Source organism: Danio aesculapii, chromosome 8, assembly GCF_903798145.1.
Source record: "Danio aesculapii chromosome 8, fDanAes4.1, whole genome shotgun sequence".
Taxonomy (NCBI): domain Eukaryota; kingdom Metazoa; phylum Chordata; class Actinopteri; order Cypriniformes; family Danionidae; genus Danio; species Danio aesculapii.
In genome coordinates, this window is record NC_079442.1 from 36,930,903 (window position 1) to 36,958,514 (window position 27,612).

The following is a 27,612-nucleotide window of genomic DNA, read 5'->3' on the forward strand; positions in this document are numbered from 1 at the left end:
TACAAACGTCTCGTTGAGAATGTTACTAACAAGTGAGAGAAGTTTTTGTTTTACAGTTGTGGCTCCAAAACTGAAGGCCTGTGTGAAAATGCAACAAAACAGCAACAGAGAGCTCTCACAATCTCTCTTTTTTTCAGCCCATTCACCCCCTCGCAGGCACATATGGAGAGGACTCCTCTCCAGCCTTTCTTTTTCTGCTCATCTTTTGTCTTTGCTGAAGACCAGCCGATGCGTTTCTGCATGTGCATATCAATAGAAGCAGCAAAAGAGGGAGAGAGAAGAGAGTCCCTCAGTGCTGTCCCGTTGTTTGTCTTTGCCAAAGGCTCTTGCTCTGCCTCCAGGCTCCCAGGGAACGTACCCTTCCACTATTCGGCCCCGGGCCCTGCTCTCCTCTTCTGATTGGCATTCCCAAACCCGAGTTCGGGGCTGCGCTTAAGCCTCAGAGCAAATGTTTGTCAGGAAAGTGGTGGGGAGAATAGGGCCGTCCGATAGGGCTCTGCCGTCCGTGACCAGACGACTCGTCCCAGGGATTTTTGCCGGCCCCACAGCGTTTCTCTCCGCAGCTGGAGAGATGAACGTGGAGGAAGAAAAGAAGGATGGAGAGTAAAAGAGTGTGAATGAAAGGCATCTGGTGCTGAAGAGCTTGTGACTGTTTAACGGCAACCTTTTCTTCTCTTTGATTTCTCTCCAGCCAGGGATTACCAGTACTTGGCATTTAGAAAGATTGGATCATTAATGTGTGTGTGTGTGTGTGTGTGTGTGTGTGCGCATGTTTGTCTGGGAGAGCGCACAAGTTTATTGACATCTAAGTTATTTAATTCTGTACGATTTTTTTTGTATTTCAGCCACTTTTGTAACATTTTGATTGTCAAGTTTTTGTATTTTGAGTACTTTAAGGTCTTAATAACAATATTGAATTTAATATTATTAAATACTATTTGCCAAATGGTGTGAGATTGTTCGTGTTGCACATTGTAATAGTAAATGGATGCTTAAATATAACTTGGTGTTCACATAGAAAGCATATTAAAAGCTCAAATGTTTCACATTAAACTTTTGTTATAATAAGATGTCAAATTATGGGTGAAATAATGTTCATGAGTCTTTGTTTAGCTTTGTTGATATATTTATGAAAAATAAAAGAGCGTACTAGTATTGATTAAGATATTATAAACAAATGAAATTATATTTTTATGAAATTAATTATATATTATATTTTAAATTGAATCAAACACTTCTTGTTGACGAATAGGTAAGATGTGGTGGTTTAGGGGTAGTGGAGAAACGTATGAATATTTTGAGATCCTTAAATGGCCTTTTAATATGTCATCAAATGTAAGTTATATTTAGTAAAAAATATGATACGACTTTTGGTACATTGACATTTAGGTGAAAATCAAGGTAAAAATATTTTATATGTTTGTCTGGGAGAGCTCACAAGTTTATTGACATCGAAGTAATTTAATTTGGTATGATTTTTTTTTCTATTATCACTTTTGTAACATTTTAATTGTCAATTTTTTATATTTTGAGTACTTAAAGGTCTTAAAACATTATGGAATTTAATATTATTAAATATTATTTGCTTAAAAAGGTGTGAGATTGTTTGTGTTGCATATTGTAATAGTAAATTGATGTATAAATATGACTTGGTGTTCACATAGAAAGCATATTAAATGCTTTGTTTAGCTTTGTTGATATATTTATGAAAAATTAAAGAATATACTAGTACTTATTAAAATATTATACACAAATTATTACTATTACATTTTAAATTAAATTAAACACTTCTTGTTGACAAATAGGTAAAATGTGGTGGTTTAAGGGTAGTGGAAAAACATATGAATATTTTGAGATCCTTTAATGGCCTTTTAATATGTCGTCTAATGCGAATTATATTAAGTAAAAAATATATTATACGACTTCTGGTACATTGACTTTTTGGTGTTAGTTATGGTAAAAATATATGATAGTGATTTTTCAAAAAGTTAAACAGAGTAAATGCATTCAATTTCCATAGCTTTAAAGCTTGAAGAGCACTCTTCGTCTTTGACCTCTGTATGTAGTCTAGGTTTTGTCAGTAAGGGGGCAGCAGTAACCAAACCTCTTTCAGTTTTTATCTCAAATGCTGTTCTTTACCTCTGTATATTTTGTGCAGTCCGTCTATTAAGCTGGATGTTATTTTAACACCGTGGAACTGTTTGTTCTATGGGTGATGTAAAATATTTATCTAATATGACAGCCACACCGGAGAGTATATGAAAGAAAACCTTTTTAAATGAAAAGCGCTGTTACATGCAGTCCTTAAGAATATAATCCTGGCAGCTGAAATGTCTTTATCCTTGAGATCTTCCCGCATTTTCTGATATAATGTCAACATTTTCTTCTTTTTTCTTCCCCCTCTTTTTTTCCACAATGGATGTCTGTTCCCTGATGCTAAAAACTCTATTGTGACATTTAAAATGAAATGTCAGCGGAACTGGATTTAATAGGACTGAGTCTTTTTCTTCGCTGTTTAATCAAACCTCATTGTTCCTTACGGGCAGCGGTTTGGGCAAGACAGAACAAATGTCAGCCGTTACTGAACATCTTCAAACTCTCTTTACTTTCCCTCGGAAATCAGTGATAAATAAACTTGTTATTCGGCGGAATTGTTTGTTTATCTGTTTTTGTGTACTTTTTCCCCCTCATTTAGTTAGGTAATGTTGGCTTTAATTTGCAGACCCCTGACTGCTTAGAGGAGGAATTCGTAGCTCATGAATAGGTAATGACACTTGTGTTCCTGAATATTGCAGCCGTATGGGGCTTTCACCTCTTAAGTCAATTATAATTCACAGGAGTTACTGAGAAAACTCCTCACCCAACCAAACCAACTATCTCTAAATAAAAGAACACTCACACCACTTTATTGAACTGTGACTACATTTGCCATTTGCTCTAAGTGTTCAAATCTCCACCTTGCAATAAAGCTAAATCTGTTTTGAAGTCGAATAACATTGAATAGCTTCTCTTTGGGTGTTTGTCAAGATGGGATGAAGTCTGGCTTGAAGAACAGAGCGGTATAGGTGTATTGACAGTAGGGCAGTGCTCATAAAAAAGAGCCAATGAAGTAAAGTGGTGAAATATCAGATTCTCGCAGTGGGCTGATTTGTTATAGCAGCTAAATGCTTCTGCTTGGCCCTCGGCGATGGCGTTACTTTCTACTTTCTCTTGGGCTGCGGTGCCATTTGACCCTAAACGGTTCATTACAGCCAAGAGCTGGTGTTTACGGCAGCCTGCCGGTCAGGCCTGGGCGGCCAAATCCCTGTAGCCCTCTGGTCAAACACAGATATTACACTCTGTAATAACATTGGCCAACCCAGCTGACCCTTGCTCGCTTCAATAAGAAAAATGCACAGCCCAGTGTGTGGGCTCGTGGATGTTTAATGTGTGTGTGTGTGTGTGTGTGCGTGCGTGTGTGTGCGGTAGTGGCGCCTCCGACTTCAACTGACCGAGGTGTTGTTGTCAATATCTGAATTTGTTTCCCTTTATTGAGTTTGTGACTCTCCATAATGGTCAGGAAGCTGACTTCAGTCATCGTTCTGTACATAACTGTGTTATTGGAACATTTCTGACTTTCTGGGTAGCTTTAATATCATTCTTATAAAAATCCTTTAGAATCCAGTGGTACTTCAGGACACATATTTTACATTTGGGCATCATAAGTAAAATATAATGCTAAACAAATACCAAATTCATTTCATAATTAATCCAACAATATATTAAAATTACTGAAATGACACAGCACTTTCAAAATAAAATCTGTTAAATAACAGTAAAAGCTAATTATACACTTTATTATTTATAAGACCAATCCAGACTATATATTGAGACTAATATAAATGTAGTTTATTTTTAAAAAGTAAACATTTTTGACATCTAAATTTGTCAAAGCAGAGGTCAGGCTCTCATAATGCAGTTTCAGAGTGTAAATGAACTGACAGTTTCAGCTAAAATACATTCAGCCAAAACAGTTAATTAAACAGTATAGAACAGAGATGCCCGAAGTAGGGCCTGCTGGCCAAAGTTGCCACATGGTAACCCTTGATTTGGTCTGCCGTCATATCTGAGAAGAGAGGAAGAATTATGAGCATGGTTTCGAGATTTTCAATTCAAATTTCATGTAACACGTTGTTTGTTTGTATGTTTTATTGTTAAAAGCAAATTAAAATTGAATGTTTTAATGACATATATTCATAACCTAGGTATTATCGTAGTCATAAATTTCCACAATATGATTGTGTCTTCTGAAGAGTTCTTAACCCTATCTCTTTCAACCCTGCTTCATGTCTTTTGTTTTGACAAGCATCTCGCGTCCATCGTTTCTGCCTCCGTGGGCACGAGTCCTCAGTCTGGCAGAGGATACATGTCCACTCAGTGCGCTGGCGGTGGGATTTGGCCATGCGCTAGGAGGGCTTTCCACCACAATGGCTAGTTTTCTCTGCCTCTGTATCTAGCGCCGCGGGGTAGTGCATTCTCCGGGGATAATGCACTAGAATCTGCGGCCCGTCCAGCCCTGGGTGACACTCGCTTTGATCACCCTCGTCCTCCGCACATCAGCCTGGCGTTGAGCTTTAAACCAACAGCGTCGTCGGAGCAGGGGCCAGCATCAACTGTTTAAATGCACGCAATGTTATTAAGTGCAGTTACACGGGGTGAATGGCAGAAGGGAAATACTGTCCATTTTTCAAGCGAAGGCTTGTTGGCATTGAGCATTAGGACAGGCATCTGTGGAATTTTGAGAACACAGAGCTCTTTTCCGCTACTTTTCCACCTTTTCTCCTTCCCATTCCAGTCACTTTGCGATAATAGCAGGTACAAAGTGTGTTCTGAAAGTGTTGTTTACTAGTATTTTAAGAAATGTGTTCATGGATTAATGTTGTATTCATGTACCTGTTATCTGATGTTTTGGTCTGTTTGTATTCCAGGTGAAAAGGAACATTTCAGACCTGACAAACATCCCTGTGCGGCATCAGCAGTGGGACGGCTGGCCTGCTTCTGCCACAGATGACTCGGTATGATCATTTTGTTCTATGATGATTGTGCACCTTTCAATTTTTCAAATTGAATTTAAAATGGCAAAGGTTGAATAATAATGTAGATAAGATGCAAGTTAAGAATAATTAGCTAACAATATATGATATTTGGTTAATCTTGCATTAGGGCTGGGCAATATGGCAAAAAAAAACATTTTTTTCAAATCAGTCGATACCGATAATTATCACAATAAATGTCAAATCGTTATATGTATCTATTTTAAAGGATTTTCAGCATGCCAATCTCTTTGTGCAGCTGATTTAACACATTTTATGTTTTAGCTGTGTGACAATATAAATAAAAAAAAGAACAATCTTAATTCAGCATTTACTGTTCAAGTTTTCAACAACCACATTACCCTACAAGTTATTGTATATTAATGTTCAACATCAGAAAAACAGGTTTGGAAGAAGTGAAAGATGAGTTAGTAGTGACAGAATTTTCAGTTTGGGATGAACTATCCTTTTAATGGCAAGTATGGTGAAATTACGGTGAAATATCCTTTAATATATTTTATTTAGGGAGGCTAATGATTACTTGATGATCTATTGATTGTCAATAACCCTTTAATCGATAGACCTAATCAATGACTGATAAAGCATGGACATTTAAAGGATAAGTTATGCCTTTAAGGATGCTGATTCTTGTAGATGGTCCACATTTACCAACTCTAGTTTGGGTCTGTAATTTCTTAGCATCTTTATAAGGGTGGCATTCTTTTAAATGATGAAAGCGGTTTGTGTTGTTTTGATGGCATGAGTCGTCTGCGCAGTTTGCAGTGCACATTGCTCTGTTTTGTGTCGGATTGCAAAAAACTATGTAGCTCCAGACTACTGAAGTTTAGTGACGTTTATTATCAACAACGTCTGTAGCTATGTTTCCATTCAAAAATGCGAATTAACTTTATGTGCAAAACTTGATCATCACATAAAAGATGTGCGAATAAAGCAGCGTTTCCATCCAACGAATCAAAGTGAACAAAATCATCACTTCCTGATGATCTGGCACCAAATATCAACAGTAAAAACTTAATTTGCTGTATTAGGAGAAGCTGCGTGAATCTTTTCCTTATTTAATAAATGACTTACACCTCAGAAGGCAATCCTGACATGCAGTGAACGCACGGTGGCGTTTGAAGACTTGAGACGTGGAGCATTGATTCTGCAGGTCATTAATAATATAGTAACCCTAATACTGAAGCGGTTAAGGCATTTTAGAATGACCAAAACGACATTTCAGATGTTTTACAATGTGTTCAGCCTGCTGGTTTGTCCATTAACAGACATTTTTATCATCACACAATCTCTTGTAACAAAATCACATCACCTTTTTTAATGTGCATACTGGAATTTGTTCAGTAAAAGTGTTTCCAACATAGTTTATGCGCATCTTTTCTTATCGAATTAAAAGTTTATCCTACTCAGTTATGCGCATATGTTTTTTTATGCACATCTTGGCGTTTCCATCAACCGATTTATTTATTTTTTATGCACGTATCCAAAATGTGCATAAAATAGGTGAATGTAAACATAGCGTGTGACTGTGACCTTAATATTATTTTTTACCTTATTTATTTCTTACTCCTCCAAATGCAACTAACACTGTATGGCTGTAAACTTGTACTACATGCAGCATTCGGAAGTGCAGGCTGAAAAATGCCTGCGCAGCTTCACAATTAGTGCATAAACATTACCAACTCTTATCGAACTGTCATCGTTTTATCTAAAAAAAAAAGAATAAATAAATAAATATATATACATATCTATATATACATATATCCTGATAATTATCATTACCGAATTATCGCCCAGCCCCATCTTGCATCCCATTGCCCTTCCCACACTGAATTCTCATTCGGTCAAGAATTCTGCATTGCAAATCTCTTACTACATATAACTTCAAGTAGGATCTACTCGGCTACAATTTTTGCTCCATGCAATATTTTGTTTTCAGTGTAAAATGACATATTACTTGCCAAAAATAGTGCCTTTATGAAAATGCTAATTTTATTTGAAGGGCATTTGGAAAAATTAAATAAAAGCATAACTTTAACTTTTCCGTAGTAGCACTTTAAGCTTCACCTGATGTGAAAGTAAGATGTTGGCGCTAATTAAGACGTCACAGAGCAGCTCCTCTCTCTTGTCCTCTCTGTGTGGACACTACAGCTCATGTAGTGGGGGGTCAGTGACCTTTCCCGCCCTGTTCCGTGCTCCCAGCCTTTCAGTACGACTTGTTCACAGTGATCAGAGACTGCCCTAACACTGAACCTTGAGGAACCCCACCTCCAAGCTCAGCTAGTCATTCACACAATAACCATGGGAACTATTTCTTTACTTTTCACTGGTCATTGTGCATCTGAGCAGTTGCCCTTGTGTTTCAACCATGATAAAACAGGACTGTGCTTGTTATTGTGTCTTGATTTGCTTTCAGGTGCCTAATTGAGGGTAAGTATGGTTGCAAAGGGAGTGGCCTTTAACCGATGAGCAAACCTGTTTTATGAGCGCTGTTTGTTACAGGTGTTGAGAGTTTCTATTTTACCCACCACCCTATCGTATTTGTCATTTTTCAAAAGATTAAAATGTATATAGCCACTATTATTTATTTTTTCCCGAAGCAACTAATGTGGTTTTACACACCACGGTTTAAAGAACAAACATAAAACCCAGTGACTACTATATCAGAACAGAACAAAAGGCTATGGCCCCATTGTCAGTAGCGTTATAAGCAGTGTTTCACATAGCTTTTAACAATGACAGCATTGTTTATTTTCAGCGTGCACTTGTAAGGCTCATGTATCATTGCATTTAACTCATATTGTTAAAAGGGCGGTTGAAGAGATCGTTTCGTCCTTTAGCGAAAAGCACAACAGACGCAAGGTCACTGAATTACACCCTCTCACCACAGACTGCCCACTTGAGTCAGGCCACTTCAGGGCTGAAGTGCACTCACCGAAGACCTCAACCCACAATCTTGTTCTCTGATGAAGAGGGCACTGCTCATGAATACTTTTTAAGGCACAATAAAGCAGTGATTGGTTGTGTGTGGTCAATGTGCGCTTGGTCGCTTTTCACCTCAACTCATCTTGGCTTATAGGGAGGGACGTATTATTAAAGCAGTGATCTTAATAATGGCCCCCATTTCTTATTGGAATGGCTAGCTGTTCTTTAGATGCAAAGCTCTTGCATGGCATTTTTTTTTTTTGGTGCGTATCTCATTAACCTTTCTTCATCTCCTGGGATTTGTACCAATAAACATGACAGCCTAGGCTTAGAAATACATTTACCAGCAGTCTGAGTCAATGCCTGCTCCGCCGTGCTTTCATTATCCTTCGCTTGCTCATATACAGAGCTCCTTTCCACCTCATAAGGAAGAAAAATGGAGAACTGATCAGTAGTCAGTTTACATTTCACAGACTGAGCTTTTAACCATATTGGTTTTGAAGGAGGTTTGTTTTTTTCATGTACTGTCGAAATGGATTGAACTTAATATATTAATCATTTCGAGAGGGAAGGCAGCCTTCGGTGCACGTATTTTTGTATTACTGTCAGGGAGACAAATGAAGAAAATGTGATTTGATTTTGATCCATTTATGCAGTGAAACTGTTTAACCAGTTAACATTTAAACAGTGCTGCCGTTTTTAACTGGATTTGTGATTAGCAAATTTGTCTCCGGGGAGAATGGGATTACAATGTTAAAAAAAAAAAAAAAATCGGCATGCCTTTTGAATCTGTGGGTGGATCTTAGCGGTTGTCTTGACGTCCCTCTGCAGTGTCTGTAAATTCAAGGGAGGCTGTTTACCATAGTCATGTTTAGCCCTTGTTTGTTTGAGTGGGTGTAGTCGGGATGCGTGTGGTGTGTTTGAGGGGCTGACACTGGCTTCTTCATATGGCAGGCCACTGGAGGACTGCTGTTTGCAGGCTGTGTTTGGCATTAACCACCCAAACTTCGGTGTGTTTTCTTCCCGAACTTGGGCTGCACCATTTTATTTTTTTGTTAAATCCGACTGAAATGTTCTCTAGATATCTGAAGGCGTTTGCAAAGTAAATAATGCCAGTTTATGACATATAAATGAAGTAAAAACAAATAATTGGCACCGCATCGCTCCCTCGCCGCTATCATCAAAAAGGCTCCAGCTCTAAATTGTAGCACATGCTCTTGTTTATTTCATTCGTTCACTTAATTTAGGGCCCTTAATTGGTCCATTTCCCACCTCTTGAGTTCCCTCTCACACACATCCCGAGCCAAAACTCTTTCGAGCTCTTTTCATATTTCACTGCCAACCTCATGCAGCACCTATGGGAATGATTGACAACTCTTGGAACGTCCTTATTAGAGTCTTTTCCCCCTTAATTGCTGACATTTATCCAGTGTTTCTTGGTGTTTGCTAATGTATTACTGCTGCTGCTCTCTGAGGGTCTCTGTGGCCCTCGGCTGTTATGGGCTTTCAGCGTCACGGACCTGCAGAGGCAGCTTATTGGGCCTGCTGGTTGTCGTAGCAACGGGGCTCATCTCTAAGCCCATACAGAGCCCCTTGTGAGATTGCTGTCTGCAGGTGAAGTTTTTCTGAGATGGAGAGGTGTATATACACTCTTAGATTGACAGTCATCCGCCTTCAGAAACGCTAGCTTGCCGTCGATCTACTCTTCCTGTGCCTTACCAGGGCCGTCTGGCATATAGCATTATTTACATGTTTAGATCAACACCTTGCTGTGACCGTACTTGTAGTGGTGTTCTGTCATGCAAGAGAAATCGAATCTTTGCAAATAATTGCTTTTTCAAATAATGTCTTCACGTTCATTACAGGTCACAGGTTAAAAAAATAATATTATATAAATGTAGTAATAATATATATAAATAATATATAACATGTAATAAAATAACAATAATAATATATTTTAACATATAATAATATTAATCATATGTTAAAATATAGGCGACGCAGTGGCACAATAGGTAGTGCTGTCGCCTCAGGGCAAGAAGATCGCTGGTTCGAGCCTCGGCTGGGTCAGTTGCCGTTTCTGTGTGGAGTTTGCATGTTCTCCCTGCATTCGCGTGGGTTTCCTCCGGGTGCTCCGGTTTCCCCCACAATGTAAAGACAAGCGGTACAGGTGAATTGGGTATGCTAAATTGTCCGTAGTGTATGTGTGTGAATGAGAGTCTGTGTGTGTGTGGATGTTTCCCAGTGATGAGTTGCAGCTGAAAGGGCATCCGCTGCGTAAAAACGTGCTGGATAAGTTGGGGGTTAATTCCGCGGTGGCTACCCCAGATTAATAAAGGGACTAAGCTGAAAAGAAAATGAATGAATGAATGAATTAATGTTAAAATATATATTATACAAATAAAATATATATATAAAATATGGCGGAATGAATGCAAAGTGGGTTCCATTCGAACCCTGGCTGAGTCAGTTGGCATTTTTGTGTGGAGTTTGCATGTTCTCTCTGTGTTCGTGTGGGTTTCCTATGGGTGCTCCGGTTTCCCCAACAAGTTCAATAACATGCGCCATAGGTGAATTGGGTAAGCTAAATTTTCTGTAGTGTATGTGTGTATATACTGGTCCTACAGGTTGGGGGTTGAGCGTTGGGCTAACGACCCACCTCTCAAAAATGAGATGTTACAAAACACCGATATGGTGTGGCTAAATTTCCTGATAATTTCTTGTTTGGTCAATTGTATCAGTGCGTATATAAACAGTGCTTCAATATAAACGGGCCTGTGAATAAGTATGTATATATAAAATATATATTAAAATATCAATATGAATTTATATGATATTTTTACTTTTTAGGTTTTGTTATTATTATTATTTCAATTTTCATACTAGATGCACTATATTTGCCAAAATTTGTGACATGCTTTAACATGGCCTTTAATGACATCCCTGTCTTAATACATGGGGTATAATATGGAGTTGGCCCACCCTTTACAGCCATAACAGCTTCAACTCCTCTGGGAAGGCTTTCCACAAGGTTTATGAGTGTGTTTATGGGTAATTTTTACCATTCTTTTAAAAGCGCAATTGTGAGGTCAGGCGAAAAGGCATGGCTTGCTACTTGCATTTGTTCTCTCTGGTTGAGGTTAGGACTCTGTGCAGGCCAGTTAATTTTTTTCACACCAAGCTTGCTCATCCATTTCTTTATGTTCTTTGCTTTGTGTACGTGTGCACAGTCATGTTGGAACAGGAAGTGGCCATCCCCAAACTGTTCCCACAAAGTTGAGAGCATGAAATTAGTCAAAATGTCTTAGTATGCTGAAGCATTAAGTGTTAATTTCACTGAAACTAAGGGGTCAAGCTCAATCCTAGAAAACCAAACTCACACCATAATCCCCCTTCTACCAAAATTTACACTTGGCACAATGCAGTCAGGCAAGTACTGTTTTCCTGGTGACCGCCAAATCCAGACTCATCCATTGGATTGCCAGACAGAGAAGCGTGATTCGCCACTTCAGAGAGCATGTCTTTGTTATGGATTTACACCACTGCATCTGATTCTTTGGATGGTATTTGGGTGATGCAAGGCTTGGATGCAGCTGCTTGGCCATGGAAACCCATTCCATGAAGTTCTCTGTGCACTCTTCTTGAGCTAATCTGAATGCCACACAAAGTTTGGAGGTCTGTAGCTATTGACACTTCTACTTCATGACGGAGCTGCTGTTGTTCTCAGTTGCTTTCCCTTTGTTAAAATACCACTAACAGTTGACTGTAGAATACGCAGAAGTGATGAGATTTCACCAAATCTGCTTATTGCAACCTATCACGGAACCACACTTGAATTCCCTGCGGTCCTGAGAGTGACCCATTCATTCACAGATGTTTATAGAAGCAGTCTGCATGCCTAGGTGCTTGATTTTATGCTCCAATTTTATTTATTTATTTTTTAATCCAATTGACTGGAACAACTGAATTCCATGATCTGGGGTGTTCCAAAACTTTTGTCAATATAATGTAATGGATTACTTTTATTGGATTTGTTAAATCATTGATTTAGGTTTCTTGACTTTATTATTTTAATCATTATTTGTTTTTATTTTTTTAATGGGCCTCACTTTTACTTTCTTACCAACTTACTATTTATTTATTTATTTATTTATTTATTTATTTATTTAATTTTCTTAAAATAATAAGTTAAGTTTTATCAAAGTTTTAAAATATAAATATTTGTTGCTCAATTTAGACCATTATTATCTAAACCTAGTTAATTTAGCTACCTTTTTTTATTAAAATTAAAACCTTGCATAGGTCTCCTATAATTAAAAATGATTATTATTTTCATTGGAATCTACACTTTTTCAAAGAGGGATTTTTTTGTTTATTACCATTTAAAATTCAGCAAATCGTAGCAGTTACAGATTACACCTTACACAGGTGAAAACAAAACATTGCCTTGCCTATTCACACTTTTTTTTTCTCTCGAAGGGCTTAGCCCTGAAAGGTTCACTGGGCAATTTAAACACTGTATTTGACCCTAGATCTTAATCAAGACTGACACCTCTCCAAACCCAACCTGAAAGGGTCCAACAGGTGTTTAGGGTGGGGCTTCTTATTTTTCTTTTCTTTCCTGGACTCGGCTCTCTCTGGCTTTTTTCGCGCTCTGTAGCTCTCTTGTCCTCATCTATGAAAGAAGGCAGGCACAAGGTGCAGCTTGGGGCTCTCGGACGACTAGAGCAGCTGTCAGCAGTAATTATCTCCTTCACAGCCTCAGAGATGGAGAATGACAACAAATAGCTGAAAACAACCAGGAGGAAAAGGAAGAAGTTTGTCAGAGAAGTATGTTTAAGTGATTGTACTCATGGAATGGAATTCTTGCTAAATTGGAATGGAGCAAGACAAATGCAATGCCTCTTTTGCATGGTGCTCGGTTCTAGGGGCTTTAATGCAAGTGTTAATGAAAGGGGTCCAAAAGAGGAGGATTTTGTTCTTTGTTTGGAGGTGGAGAGGGAGGTGTGGGACAGTGAGGGATGACCTCTTGCCTGTAGCCTGCGGCTCTGAACGCACATGTTAGCAGCCAGACTCCCCCATACTGTTGGCATCAGAATGTGGACATTTTACCTTACCTGGGTCTTTAAGTGCTCTGTGTCTGCCATTCTATAAACTGAGAAATATTAGAGAAAACAGGATTACATTGTTTTATGTTGGGATTAGTTATGTACTGTAGCATTAACAATCCTGTGGAAAAAAACATTTATATTAAATAAATGAATTAAAATTAAAAATAAATTTTAATAAATTAATGCAAATAAATTTAGATATTTTTTCATATTTAAATTAAATGTAAAGGGAGATTTTAAATACATAAAAAAAACTATTTTAAGGTTTAAAATATATTTTTAAAAAGTCAAATTTTAAATATGGGTGAAATAATGTATGAAACAACTTGTTTCCCCTTTTTTCATAAATACATTGGCCTGGTTTTACTGACAGGACATAGACTAAGTAAGGATTAGGAAATAATTCAATGAGGACATTTGAGTATTTTTTTTTTTTATAAATGCACTTTAGAAAACATTCCTAGTGTCCATCTTGAGACAAAACATAGGCTTTGTTTTATAAAAAAAATTCTCTTCAGTTTAAATCAGCTCATACTTACATTTTAGTCTAGGACTAAAGCGTAAGACTTGTCTTTGAGACTGGGGGATAGAGTAATCAGTGATTTTAAATAAATTTTTATTATATTAAAATGCTCTTGCTAACAAATGGGTAGGGCCTATCAATTTACATACAGAAGGATAGTGCTAGTAAATACAAAAACTATGTTGTAAAAGACCGTACAGTTTCAGTCTACAAGCCAATTTCTACTTAAAACACATTGGTATATTGTGGTAGCCACATTGCTATATTCACATGTGAATATATGAAATGCTTTCTTCACGGCTGTTTTCTCACGACTGTAAATTTATTTCAATATTCTTAAATATAGAATTAAATTCATTGAAATTGTGTTTTTCAAAACGAGGTTGAAAAACCTCGGGGTGTTTGCTAGCAGCATATCATTTCTCAGGTGTTTCGTAACCCTAAAACATCTTTTCTATTAGTATCTCAAGGCCTTAACTGTCCACATTTGCATGCTAACATTTATGGCATATTAGGCAACTTAGGGCGTGCTCACACTAGGTACAGTTGCCTTGAACCGTGCTGAAGAGGGCAAGGGGGGAGCACTCACACTTGTCAAACAAACCGGGAAACGGGGCACAGTTCGCATAGCATAGTGTGAGTGCACCCTTAGGCAACCTGATGCACAACAGTGAAGATTTGCATAACGTTAATTTGCAAATTCAAGAATAGGTCAGAGAGGGTAAAATCAGTTGTTGAATTTTAAAATTGGGATTTTGTAGTGGCACAAATTATATATACAGTTGAAGTCAGAATTATTAGCCCCCCTTTGAATTTTCTTTTTAATGATTTCCCAAATGATGTTGAACAGAGCAAGGAAATTGTCACAGTATGTCTGATAATATTTTTTCCTTCTGGAGAAACTCCTATTTGCTTTAGTTCGGTTGAAATAAAAGCAGTTTTTAATTTTTGAAAAAACATTTACCGTCAAAATTTTTAGCCCTTTTAAGCTATATTTTTTCGTTAGTCTACAGAACAAACCATCGTTATACAATAACTTGCCTAATTACCCTAACCTGCCTAGTTAACCTAATTAACCTAGTTAAGCTTTTAAATGTCTCTTTAAGCTGTATAGAAGTGTCTTGAAAAATATCTAGTCAAATATTATTTACTGTCATCATGGTAAAGCTAAAATAAATCAGTTATTAGAAATGAGTTATTAAAACTATTATGTTTAGAAATGTGTTGATTTTTTTTCCTCTCTCCATTAAACAGAAATTGGGGGAAAAATAAACAGGGGGTGAAGCTAATAATTCTGACTTCAACTGTACATAAACATATAGAGGACAGTAGAGAATGTAAACATTGAACTACAGAGAGTAGAGGGGAACAGGATTGGCAAAGGACCTCGAGTCTGTAGAATGTCATCTGAATGCACTAACCATAAATGCTTATTGACTAGTGGTACAGTTTCTGATTTCAGTTTCTACAGTATCTGATGTCTGGACAGTGCTCTTGATAGTGTCAACAGCACTGTACATTGTCTGTGTGTGAAGGCAGTCTGACTTTAATTAGTTCTTGTAGAAAAGACTGTCTGCGATCCTTCTCTCTGTGTGGGCCATCGCAAAGAAAGAGAGAGTGTGTTGTGTGTTTGTGTGTTTTGGGGGAGTTAGTGTCTTGTTGAAGTACTTGACACTCTGAAATCCTCTCCGAGTTGCATTATGGGATATTACAGTACTTAAACTAAAGCTTCTTTACGTTTAATCTGTTATGTCTGTTAATCAATACCAAGACCTGACATAGGTTTTGGTATGTCTCGAATTTGTTAACATTATCCTTTTTTTTTTGTAGAAAATTGAAGAAAAGTACAGTACATTTTTAATTCTGAGCATATATATATATATATATATGTATATGTTACTATATTATAAATACATTTATGGGGAATGCAGTAATGTAACAAATTACATTTTAAATTTGTGTAATTTGATTAGTCACTAAAGTCAATGTAATTGCGTTACAAATCTAGATTTTAGAAAACAATGTTTACTTTTTTATATTACGATTTCAGCTGCAGCGTCAGTTAATGAGCTTCCCTTTTAAATTGCTGGAGAACTCGAGCTGAAATAGCTGCTGACCAGAGTGCTTGCTTCTTCAAGTGGATGCATGCATTACTTTGATTTCACTGAGTGTAAAAACAAAAGTATTACTGTGACACGCTCACGTTTTCCAGATTTCAAGTATTCAACATTTGAGCACTTATAGTTTGTTTCCACATCCACAGACAGGCTGTGTTTTTCTTACTATGAATGTCAATGGTTAGAGGTATCCAGTTTTCTTCAAAATGTCGAAAAAAACATTTTTTTAAAAGTCAAACAGCTTTGGAACAAGTGAAGAATAGGTAAATGAGGAGAGAATTTAAAGTTTTGGACAATTGTCTTTTAATCATTTAAATATGTCAAGCTGCTGTGTTAAAGCTGTTGTAATGTTTTTCAGTGAGTATTAAATTACGGAAAGAGCTGCAGTTTATTTTGTATTTAGTTTTTTATATGTTTTCAAAGTAACTTCAAAGTGAAGTAATTAGTAATATGATTACTTTTTACATGAAGTGATTAGTAATGTAATCAAACGACAAATTTCCAGTAGTAATCAGTAATCTGTTACTTTTTTTTAAAGTTACCCAACACTGCATACAGTATAGCAACACAAACACAAATTTTGTTTTATTGGATGCCGTTTCTTTTGAATCCCACATAGTATCATTTGTCTGTAATTTATAACAAATCTAGTAGGGGATTAAATAATACTCAGACTGTTTAAAAAATCTATATAAACCACCAACATATTCTATAACGTTGCAGAGCCCCCTTAAATGAAGTATCTATCTTTTGCCTATTTTTATTTGTATTTAATTTGCCCTGATGTGTGTGTAAACTGTAAAACCCAACTATGGCGGCAAATCAATGCCAATATTAATCGAGCGCAGCGGTGGTGTTTGCGCGCGAGGAGAAGTGAACAGTGAGCAGATTACAGATCTACACGCGAGAAAACTACAGCTCGCGAGCGCACAGGGGAACTTCACGCGCGCGCTCAACTGATCCAGCGCGAAGAAAACAAGTCCCGCGCGCGCACCTCATCATCTGTGCGCACGATGTACGCTCTCGCGAGCGAGGTCATGCCTACAGCGCGCGCGCGCGATCAGTTCTCTCCGCTCGCTCGCTGGTTCTTCTCTCTGCTCGCGCGAAACATTTTGGAATTTTGTCAGTCCTGGGGCGGGACTTGGTTCACTTGTTATCTCTAGCGCTATTGGCTACTCTACCTTTCCGGAAGTTAGCCGGGATTGGACACTGATTAAACGACGAACCATAATTCACGTGATCTTATCATCACCTTAACAAACATGGCTTATGACCAGCACGTAAGTAATCATTTCATTTATTATGAAAATTATTGCCTTTGTTAGAAAAGGTAGTTATTAGAAACTTTATTAACAGGCGCCCTGTTTACTGACACATTGTCTTGTTAAATCAACTAAATCTACTTAATCTTCAATTTATATTTAATTTACACAAAGCAAATTAAAATTTTTATTATGCTTACTTTGTAGTCAAAGTGTCAATACTTCATCAATATATGCAATTGCACCATTGAAGGTAGTAAAACTACATTATTCACAAACTAGTGTATACTTTATATTTGGTATTCTGCTCAAATAAAGTATATAGCATTGCACACTGTATTATTTTCTTTCACATTTAAGTTTTCATTATATAAATTGTTGTTTAGAGGGAGCACTGCAAAAAATGCTTTTCTTGTTTAGATTGTTTGTCTTGTTTCTAGTCCAAATATCTAAAAATTCCTAAATCAAGAAGAATTTTCTACACAAGCACAACATATTGTCTTGTTTTGAGAAATAATATGTTAATATTAATTGAGTTTTTGCCAATGGGGTAAGCAAAATAATCTTACGTCAAAAGAAAAAACAAGATTAATTTGCTTACCCCATTGGCAGATTATTTTGCTTGTTTTAAGGAAAAACTCACATTAGCATATTATTTCTCAAAACAAGACAATATGTTTTGCTCGTCAAGAAAATTCTTCTTGATATGAGAGTTTTTAGATATTTATACTAGAAACAAGACAAACAATCTAAACAAGAAAAGCATTTTTTGCAGTGCTCCCTCTAAACAACAATTTATATAATGAAAACTTAAATGTGAAAGAAAATAATACAGTGTGCAATGCTATATACTTTATTTGAGCAGAATACCAAATATAAAGTATACACTAGTTTGTGAATAATGTAGTTTTACTACCTTCAATGGTGCAATTGCATATATTGATGAAGTATTGACACTTTGACTACAAAGTAAGCATAATAAAAGTTTTAATTTGCTTTGTGTAAATTAAATATAAATTAAAGATTAAGTAGATTTAGTTGATTTAACAAGACAATGTGTCAGTAAACAGGGCGCCTGTTAATAAAGTTTCTAATAACTACCTTTTCTAACAAAGGCAATAATTTTCATAATAAATGAAATGATTACTTATGTGCTGGTCATAAGCCATGTTTGTTAAGGTGATGATAAGATCACGTGAATTATGGTTCGTCGTTTAATCGGCGTCCAATCCCGGCTAACTTCCGGAAAGGTAGAGTAGCCAATAGCGCTAGAGATAACAAGTGAACCAAGTCCCGCCCCAGGACTGACAAAATTCCAAAATGTTTCGCGCGAGCAGAGAGAAGAACCAGCGAGCGAGCGGAGAGAACTGATCGCGCGCGCGCGCTGTAGGCATGACCTCGCTCGCGAGAGCGTACATCGTGCGCACAGATGATGAGGTGCGCGCGCGGGACTTGTTTTCTTCGCGCTGGATCAGTTGAGCGCGCGCGTGAAGTTCCCCTGTGCGCTCGCGAGCTGTAGTTTTCTCGCGTGTAGATCTGTAATCTGCTCACTGTTCACTTCTCCTCGCGCGCAAACACCACCGCTGCGCTCGATTAATATTGGCATTGATTTGCCGCCATACCCAACAGTCAACTTTATCAAATGAAAGTGTACTGCAGTTAACTCAAAATTTACTGAAAATTAATTCTACTCACTTGAAAAGAGTTTTGAACTCAGTGTTGAAGGTAATGAGTTAAATTCCTCATTACTTCAACTGAAATGGAGTAAGTTCACAGTACTCGTATAGATTAGTTTGTTTTTTAAACTTAAAAAAAAAAGAGTTTGTAGCAATTTTAACATATTGGGTTTTACAGTACTCAGTTGGTTTGAGTTCTCTTCATTTATTGGGTTTTACTGTGCTTAGTTAATTGCTTCGTTTACTCAAATGGATTAAGTTCAAAGTACTCATTAAGATTAGTTTTTGAACGTAAATGGTTTGTGGCAATCCATTTTTTTCAACCGGTTTGAGTTATCTTAACCTTTTGGCTTTTACAGTGTATAGTTAACCTGATTATTGAAATATTTACAATAGTTGTATTGTTTGTTTAAAAGTATAGATTGGCTGTGGTCATTTAGGCATCAGAAAGGAACATGTAAAAAAAACAGCCGGTGATTTATGGTGTGTAATTGGTAATGTCAGGTAAGAGTGGGTAGAAAAGAGCTCTGTGCTGTCGCTCAGGGGAGTTGTGAATGTGTGTGTATGTGTGTACGGGGCTGGTCTGTAATGAGTCCCTGTAGTCTGGAGTGCTGCTGACATTTCCACTCTTGCCTGAGAGTTAATGAGGTACTCAGGCCTTTACTGCTAGCTCACTGCATGCTGCACTTGATGCTCTTTACAGTGCCAAGCACACACAACCTCCATCAACAACCGCAGAAATCCTGCCTAGGTGAATATTGCTCGTCTGTGTAAACTTCACAGAGAAAAGCTGTCTTAGAGGAACTGTTCACCTGATAATGGTCATCTATAACCCATCGTACAAATCTGAATTGATAACATTATAAAAGTCTTTTTAGTTGTTAAAATGAAATGGATAGACTTTGTTTTTTTTGCATTTAACAATTAAAGCACTTTTCGATGCATTGTTTTTAACTTTCTTTAGCCAAATAATAGAAATTAGCTGGAGTACAAGCTACTGAGGAACTTTTTCGTATATATTGAGTGTCATCCAAAGGCATGTAGCCTTTGGGAAAAAAAATTGCATTTCATTTGAAAAATAAAAAGTATTTGTCAAATACTGGTACTGCTTAATTTCTTACTTGGGTATGACAGGATAGAATGCTTAGATACCAATCAATCATTTTATTTATAAAGCACCGTACTACAACCAAGGTTGACCAAAGTGCGTTACACCTGTAAAAACAAATTAGAAAGCAAACAATACAAGAAATGTCAATAAAATACAGCAAAATATTAAAACAGAGAAAAGGCTTCAAACCTTTTATGTTTTTTGTTTGTTTAATTAATTTTATTCATGGTTTACTTGTTGGACAATGGGTTGGAGGTTTGCTATATCTGTAGTGGAATGTATTTGGTGATAACAAATCTACTGTACTTTGTTGTATTTAACTTGTAAAAACCCCAAAAAACCTTTATGTTCGATATTGACTTTTTTGCACCTTATACCGTGTATTAACATCACACGACACAAGAAGCGATTCCAGCAACAAACAATTTGGCTGTCTGCACCAAACACGACATCACAGAAACATTTAAATACCAGGCACTGCACCTTCAACAACATGGTAAAGACTTTTAATCGAATACATATTAAACTTCAATAACGTTATTAATAGGCTAACGTTACTGGATGACTGATGTTGTTCGAGTCAAAGTTCTGACTTTCATTTTCAAACCGTCTGCTAGTTATTTTATTTTTTAAGATCTGAGGTGAACTGTCTGCTACTGCTTTCAGTAGTGTGGCAATAAATCTAATGTAAAATTGTTTTAAAACTCACATTGGTATCATTTAACCCTGAACAAAGCACATAATCTGTACCTGAGGTGATCTTTGTCATACTAGTATATGCTGTTGTCCTGCCGCAGTATCGCAGAAATAGAAAGTATTTTTAAAATAGAAATTTTGCAGGACGTTGTTGCAGATGTTAAGGACAAAACATGGAAAAGATGGCTTTTATCGCATCGCTTTATGTGTTGTTAGGACACTGTGTCAGAGCACACAAATGAAACCCAGTAAACGTAGTCTTTTTAGTAGCATGTATGTGTGAGGGAAAATTGTGGGATTGAATTGAATTGAATTAAATTGAATTTTATTTGACAGATTTTAGACAAGCTGTACAAAATACATGTGTCCCATACATTTTGAAATAAAAACTGTCGAGGATAAAAACACAAAAAAGCCCTGGGCTTGTTCCATTGTGGTCCTCGCTGTTAAACAAAACAAAGTATGGCTTCAAAATACAGATGATGCATAAAACAAACAGTACCTCTATACTTTAAAACGGGAAGAAAACAATTCACAAATACATTTATTCCTTCATTCGTTCATTTTTCTTTTCAGCTTAGTCCTTCTATTAGGAGGTGATTATATCAAGGCATTTTGATGACAGACTTCCTAGATTTCAGAATAATAATATAATTTTGTGTCTCTTGAGGGCAAGACACTGTTTTTGTTTGTAAATATCATAGTCTATGCATTTGACTTCTTTTTGCTTTTTTTACTCTGTTGAGTGAATATATTGAATCCATTTTAGAATGTATGCACACCTTTGCATTTCTGTAAAGTTTTATTTTTAATTCATTATCCCAAAATTAGCATAAAAATACTTGGCTGTAAACATAGCTAATATAGATTGAGATTTTGCCCGTTAGAAATTGGATCATGGAGTTATTGCTGTTTGTACTTCTGTGATTGACAGATTGCCTCAACTTCGCGCCAGTGTACACATAACAGAGAAAAGATGTTGTTTCTAAAGGGATGGGAAGTTATTTTGATTAAAAATGATGAGGGAAATTAAAAAAGGATTCCCTACGGCCAGCTTGAGTCAGTCATGCCAGGGTCATCTGGAATTGAAACACTGTGTTAACAAGAAGGATATTCGTTGTCCAGATTGGCTGGTGATAAGCCAGTCTGGTGAACAGACTACAACCGCTGTTGTCTTGCTGTTAACTCGACAAGAAAAGATTTACAGTCACTTTTAACAGATTACTTTTTGTTTCTACAAAATATATTTATTGATTTTGTTTGAACTTCAGGACTAAAACATAGGGAAGAATTTTATATAAAAGCTTATACTGAAACATTGAAACATCAGTAGTCAAACGAAAATAAAAAGGTGGATAATAAACAAATACATAAATTACATAAAAACTATAAAACTAATAATAAAAAGATTAATTACATAACATTCAATACCCATTATTGTACATGGCATTGCACAGCTTTTGTTGGTTAATTAAGTTTATAAATTATTCTGCTGGAATTTAAGTAATCTGAACATTATAAAACATTTTTTTTTAAATATGATTTTTTTAAAATGCAAAAAGTGGCCCATATTTGATAAAATTCCCGGTTAAAATTTCCCATTTAACAGTACACATCAGATTTTCCAGAGCAAGTTTACAGGTCACAAATCCACAGACCTTCAGGATGACCTTTGAGTCTCTTTCCATCTTAAAGCAATAACATGCTTAGCTTGAAGTAAACTAAATCTATTTTAGTTTGCGTTTACTTGTGTTCAGATTTACTGGTTGCAAATGGAACAAGAGTAATTTGGGAAGCAGAGGTATTTTGTTCTCTATTTTCTATTTTTCTAACAGTTACAGTATAAAGAGTATGACTATGTAAATTTTATAGCATCATCTGTATTTAATTGATATAGTCAAGTCATGTTACAAGTCTGCTGCTGATGTTTGAAATTTATCTTGACTAGCTCTTCTTGCTTCTAAGAAAATATCCTTTTTACGACCCAAAAAAGTGCAATGTGAGTCTTGTTCATTTCAGCCCTAGTAAACTAATAATTTTAATAAATGTTGATTTTGTGTTCACAGAAATGGCACGTTTTGTTATAATGTATGACAAAAGATTAGTAAAACAAAGCGGTAAAATGTCTAATAATAAACTGTTTTGTGATTTGCAGATGACTCTGGCCATCAGTGGAATCAGTTACCCCTGTCATCATCTGACCGTGTGCAGAAGATCTTCTCCTGCGCTCACGGTGGATCAGACAGACGAGGTAAAGCACTACAATGCACAAACAGGTGCATTTAAAAAAAACAAAAACAATTTAACCACTGCAAACATTTTTAAAATTATTTAGATAATCACCAGTTCTGTTTCTCTCATAATTCTTATGTTTATCATTTTAATTTCAGCTGTTTTTGTTTTTAGTTTTTTTAACATATTGAAAGCCAGCATGTGGTGTCAGTTTTGGCAATTCTAATGTTTCGTGGGATTTTTAATTAGACCGCTCTCTGCCCAGCCAAAATGGATAAGCGATTGCCATTTTTATAATTTAATGAGAAATTCGTTGTTGGAATAGAATTGCCGTCCGGGTCTGAATTGAGGAAATAATGGGCACAGTGATCGCTGTCGAGTTGCCAGCCGTCACTCTGCAGCCAGACTTGCCCCTGTGTTTCAAATCTAATGGCAACCTTTCAACACATTTGCAACTATTGCATCCTATGCACCATTCCTGTTAGGTTCAGTCCCTGTTGTAGAATTGAAATTGGAATGATTTTATGAATAAAGATACTCACTAAACTATCATTGAGTGGAACAATTATTAACATACCAAAAAAAACTAGACTCTTTGGAGCAAGTATCATTTGATGGTGTGCAGCCTCAAATGCTAATTAATTGTCATTTTAAATTGACAGGCTTTACCATTGTCCCAAACTACTAGATTGTACCCTTTTATTTTTAATAATGTAAAACAAATTACAATTTGATACAATCTCTTAGTACAGGTCAAAATATGTTGTTTTATTTTTACATAAGTTTATGTTTTTACATAAGTTTACACTGACAGCCGGCAGCTGCTGCAGCTTTCAACAACTGGTCACATGATCGTCCAATGAAGCTAAAGCCTGGTTTATAATAATTAATAATTTGTTGTTCAAAGTATCTTCTGTAAGAAAACTGTCTGTGTGTTCCAGTGCACAGATGTCCACATGGTCAGTGACAGTGAGGGCGATGATTTCGAAGATGCACCTGAATTTGGCGTAGACGAATCAGAGATCTTTGGCATGGGAAGCTCGAGTTGTCGAAAGTCTCCGATGAGTAAGTTATACTGCATCATTTCATCTGGCGCAGGCAATAACTGTGGATGTTTTCATATATTCCTCCATTTTCCCTTAGTGCCAGAGAACAGTGAAAATGAGGGTGATGCCTTACTGCACTTTACTGCTGAATTTTCTAGAAGGTGAGATCCCAGTACAAAACAACATTTGTATTCCAATTTCACTAAAGAAAACCAAACATTTCTTTGTAGTTCAGAATGAGATGGCTTGTGTACACATTTTTCTGTCCAGCTTTAATGTTTGAAAGTAGCTTTTCTGATATGTGTTATTTACTCTTTATCAACACACTTAGGTTTGCTTTATGCGTCAATGTGTGTTTTGTAGATATGGCGATTGCCATCCTGTGTTCTACATCGGCTCCTTGGAAGCAGCATCTCAAGAGGCCTTTTACGGCAAAGCCAGAGATGTGAGTATGAGTTGAACAATTAATGTGGCTATCAATCAATGTATTCTTCTTTTTATGCATATGACTGCTGCGTTAACTTTTAAATTGTGGTTTTGGGTAAAAAAAATGAAACTAATCTTTTTAAATGATAGGGTTGTGGTACAAATTCTGTCTGTCTGACTGTCTGTCTGTCTGTCTATCTGTCTGTCTGCAGTAGGTATGTTTGGTATGGTGCTTTGTTTTTATTCCTCATGATAATTACTTTATGCTTGGTGTTTTAAGGTGACATTAACACCAATGTCATGTCTGTGGCCATAGCTCTTTTGAAATTGGTTTATTTCGTATTCCATGTTTCATACCAATATCCATTTTGTCTCTAATATTGTAATATATTTTTGTAATTACATTTATAATAACACTGTTGACCATCCCTTACACCTTAACCCACTTTTAAGCTTACCCATACCGCCAAACTTTTCCCTAACTTTACCTATGTCCCACCTCAATAGCACCAGACGTGTTCTGCAATACATTATCAACACATTAAGTAGATTGCATTTATACTTTGATGTAAGTACATAGATAAGGACACTTAATATAATGTGGAACCCACTTTTTGTTTGCAGTTTAATGGAAGTTACTGTAATAATTCAAGCTTATGTAATAAGTGGATAAGCTGTATATTTTTATTTTTATTTATTAATTAGCATTTTAACAATCTGAGGTGGTCTTGGATAGGAAAAGCAGAAGAAGTTGAAATCAAATTGACCAGAACCTGATTCCAGAAACCTGTCACATCTGCATGTAAGCACATACGCTAGCAGGTCACGTCTCCAACATTTCTTCCAACACTTATACACACAGGTACATAAACAGTGCTAAACGTTTGATTGGCAGAACTGGCCCCATCTCGATAAATCCCCATCAAATTTCCGTTTCCCATTTGAACAGCTGAAGCTTTATTTAGAACAGCTTTGCGCTGGTTTTCCCGCTGTGTCCTCATAAGGAGGCTTGTATCAACTGACAGCTTGTGTGGATTACAGTCTTATTAGACTGGGAGGATGCAGCAAGATGTTCAGGGGGTTTTTGAGCATGAGGAGCGGGCTGGAATGGCTTCTTGCCTGCAGCCCAGCTGATCTCCTCTTCTCCTCAGCACAGGCACAATATGGCCACCGCCTCCCTCGAGGAGACAGTTCAGTGTGTCAGTGAAAACAAACTAGCAGAAGAAGAAGAGATGACCTGCTGTGTTCTTCTCATGCAGACAGTCAGTGTTTTCTTCACAGGTCACACTTTTTCTCTCGTTTCTCTTTAGTATGTCATTCGCAGTCAGTTGAAATGTTTTCCTATTGGAGCTCAGCCAAAAGAATCGTCTTGAGGAAAGATTTAATGGGGCATATTTAAAGGCATGCGTCATTAAAAAGTACTTACTACCTCCCAAATTAATGGGAGATGAATAGATATTTTTAAATTTGGGGAACATTTCAGCTGGGAACATTGTTCCGGGCCCTGTGAAGTCTCAAATGACTTGTGAAAATATTTTTAGTTAAAGTTATAATAAGTACTAATTTGTGCTATGGATAAAGATACGATGATGTCATTTCTGATTATTAACGTCACTCCAGACTGTAAGTTCTACCTGAAGTGATGCAAGGGGTCAGATGTACAATGTTGAAAGAGAGAGAGAGAAGGGGAAACTTGCAGGTGAATCACAAAATATTTGATTCATTGTTTCTGAGGCATACAAACCATTCATTAATTAGACTTTAAGGTAACACTTTAGTATAGGGACCAATTCTCACTATTAAGTAACAGCTTATTACCTGAGGATTATTAATTAAAATTTTATTCATGTTTATTTATATAGCGATTTTTACAATGTAGATTCTGTCAAAGCAGCATAACATAGCTCTAGCAAAGTCCAGATTTCACAGTTGAAGTTCAGTTTAGTTTAGTTCAGTGTGGTTTAAATTTCACTGCTGAAAGTTCAAACACAGTAGAGCAAATCCACCAAAGTGCAACTCCACAAGTCCCGATTCGAGCAAGCCGGTGGCAACAGTGATGAGGAAAAAAAACTTCACTAATTGACTAGGTGAAGGGGAAAAAAACCTTAAGAGAAATCAGGGTCTGTTGGGCACAACCAATTATTCTTCTGGTCAATCTTACAGTGTGGAGCTTCAGTCTAGGCGCCGGAGGCTGGAGAAGCTGGATTATTAAGATACTGATTGTTTATTAGTACTTATAAAAGTACATATTCTGCAGGATTTAAATCCACATCCCTAATCCTTCCCAATACCTAAACCTAACTACAACCTTAATAACGATTTATAGGTAGCAAATTGGGAATTTATTGAGGCAAAATTCATAGTTAATGGTTTGTTAGTAGTGAGAATAGTACCTTAAGTTTGATCAACTTTAATTACACACTTTGTTATATTATTGGGAATTTTGATGCATTTCTAGTAATGAACATGACTTTTGCGTCAAATAATCGTTTGGTAACACGTTGGTTTAAGTACTAATTCTCACAGTTGCTTATTACAAGTATGAATATATTATTTATAAAGTATATATTCTGCATGATCTACATCCCTAACAAATGTTACCAAATACCTGAACCTAACTAATCACTACGCTGGAAAAAAGCTTCCATTCATCTAATAAAAAAAAAAAATAGGGTAATGGTTCACGTCAAAATTTTATCACTTGAGCCAATAAAAAAATTTATTTGCCTTAAACAATATTTTCTATCTTCATGAGAACAATTTTATATTATCTGGTACAAAGCATATTTTTCTTGTTGAAGAAAGTCAGTTAATTTAAATTCTCTTTTTGCTCTAAACAAAAAGAAATAGCTTAAATTGAAACAAAAATTCCCATTTAAACTTTCCTTTATCTAATTAAAAAAGATTATACAACACATATTTACATGATGTTCCAAGTAAGACCGTGCAATAAAGCTAAAATGAAGCCAATAGAAACAGAAACCATTCATCCAATGCTTCAGATCATGCACTCAGATGAATCACTTGATTGGCTTTTTACAAATAACATCGTAATAAAGTATGTAAAGTAATAAAGGCAGTATTAATTATTACTCTGTCTCACCTCACTTAAGGTGAAGTAAAGAACGGGTGTGAACTTATTTTAAACTTATTCATTAGTTACATTTTTTCGCCATTGCACATGTGGTCTCCTAGTCTCACTACATCAGGGAAGGGTAAAACACTTTTAGCTCAGCACAACATTAAAGTCCATTACATATGTATTCATTATCAACTTAAAATGGAAGTATACAAACCTTCAAACTGGTAACTTGGGCGTTATGTGCGATCCATGAGCTGTTGACTTGAAGAGCTGGTGGTTGGTCGAGCTTCTGTAACCTTAAAATTTTACATTAAA

At 36.4% G+C, this 27,612-nt stretch overlaps 1 protein-coding gene across 1 annotated transcript in view; it reads left to right on the plus strand.

Moving 5' to 3' along the window:
* faf1 (Fas (TNFRSF6) associated factor 1) overlaps positions 1 to 27,612 on the plus strand; it is a 130,802-nt gene that overhangs the window by 48,902 nt on the left and 54,288 nt on the right. Inside the window, exons 8-12 of the mRNA XM_056463883.1 lie at positions 4,968 to 5,054; positions 22,667 to 22,762; positions 23,685 to 23,808; positions 23,887 to 23,950; positions 24,153 to 24,234. Coding sequence (XP_056319858.1) covers positions 4,968 to 5,054; positions 22,667 to 22,762; positions 23,685 to 23,808; positions 23,887 to 23,950; positions 24,153 to 24,234 — 453 coding nt within the window. The remainder of the gene's footprint in view (positions 1 to 4,967; positions 5,055 to 22,666; positions 22,763 to 23,684; positions 23,809 to 23,886; positions 23,951 to 24,152; positions 24,235 to 27,612) is intronic.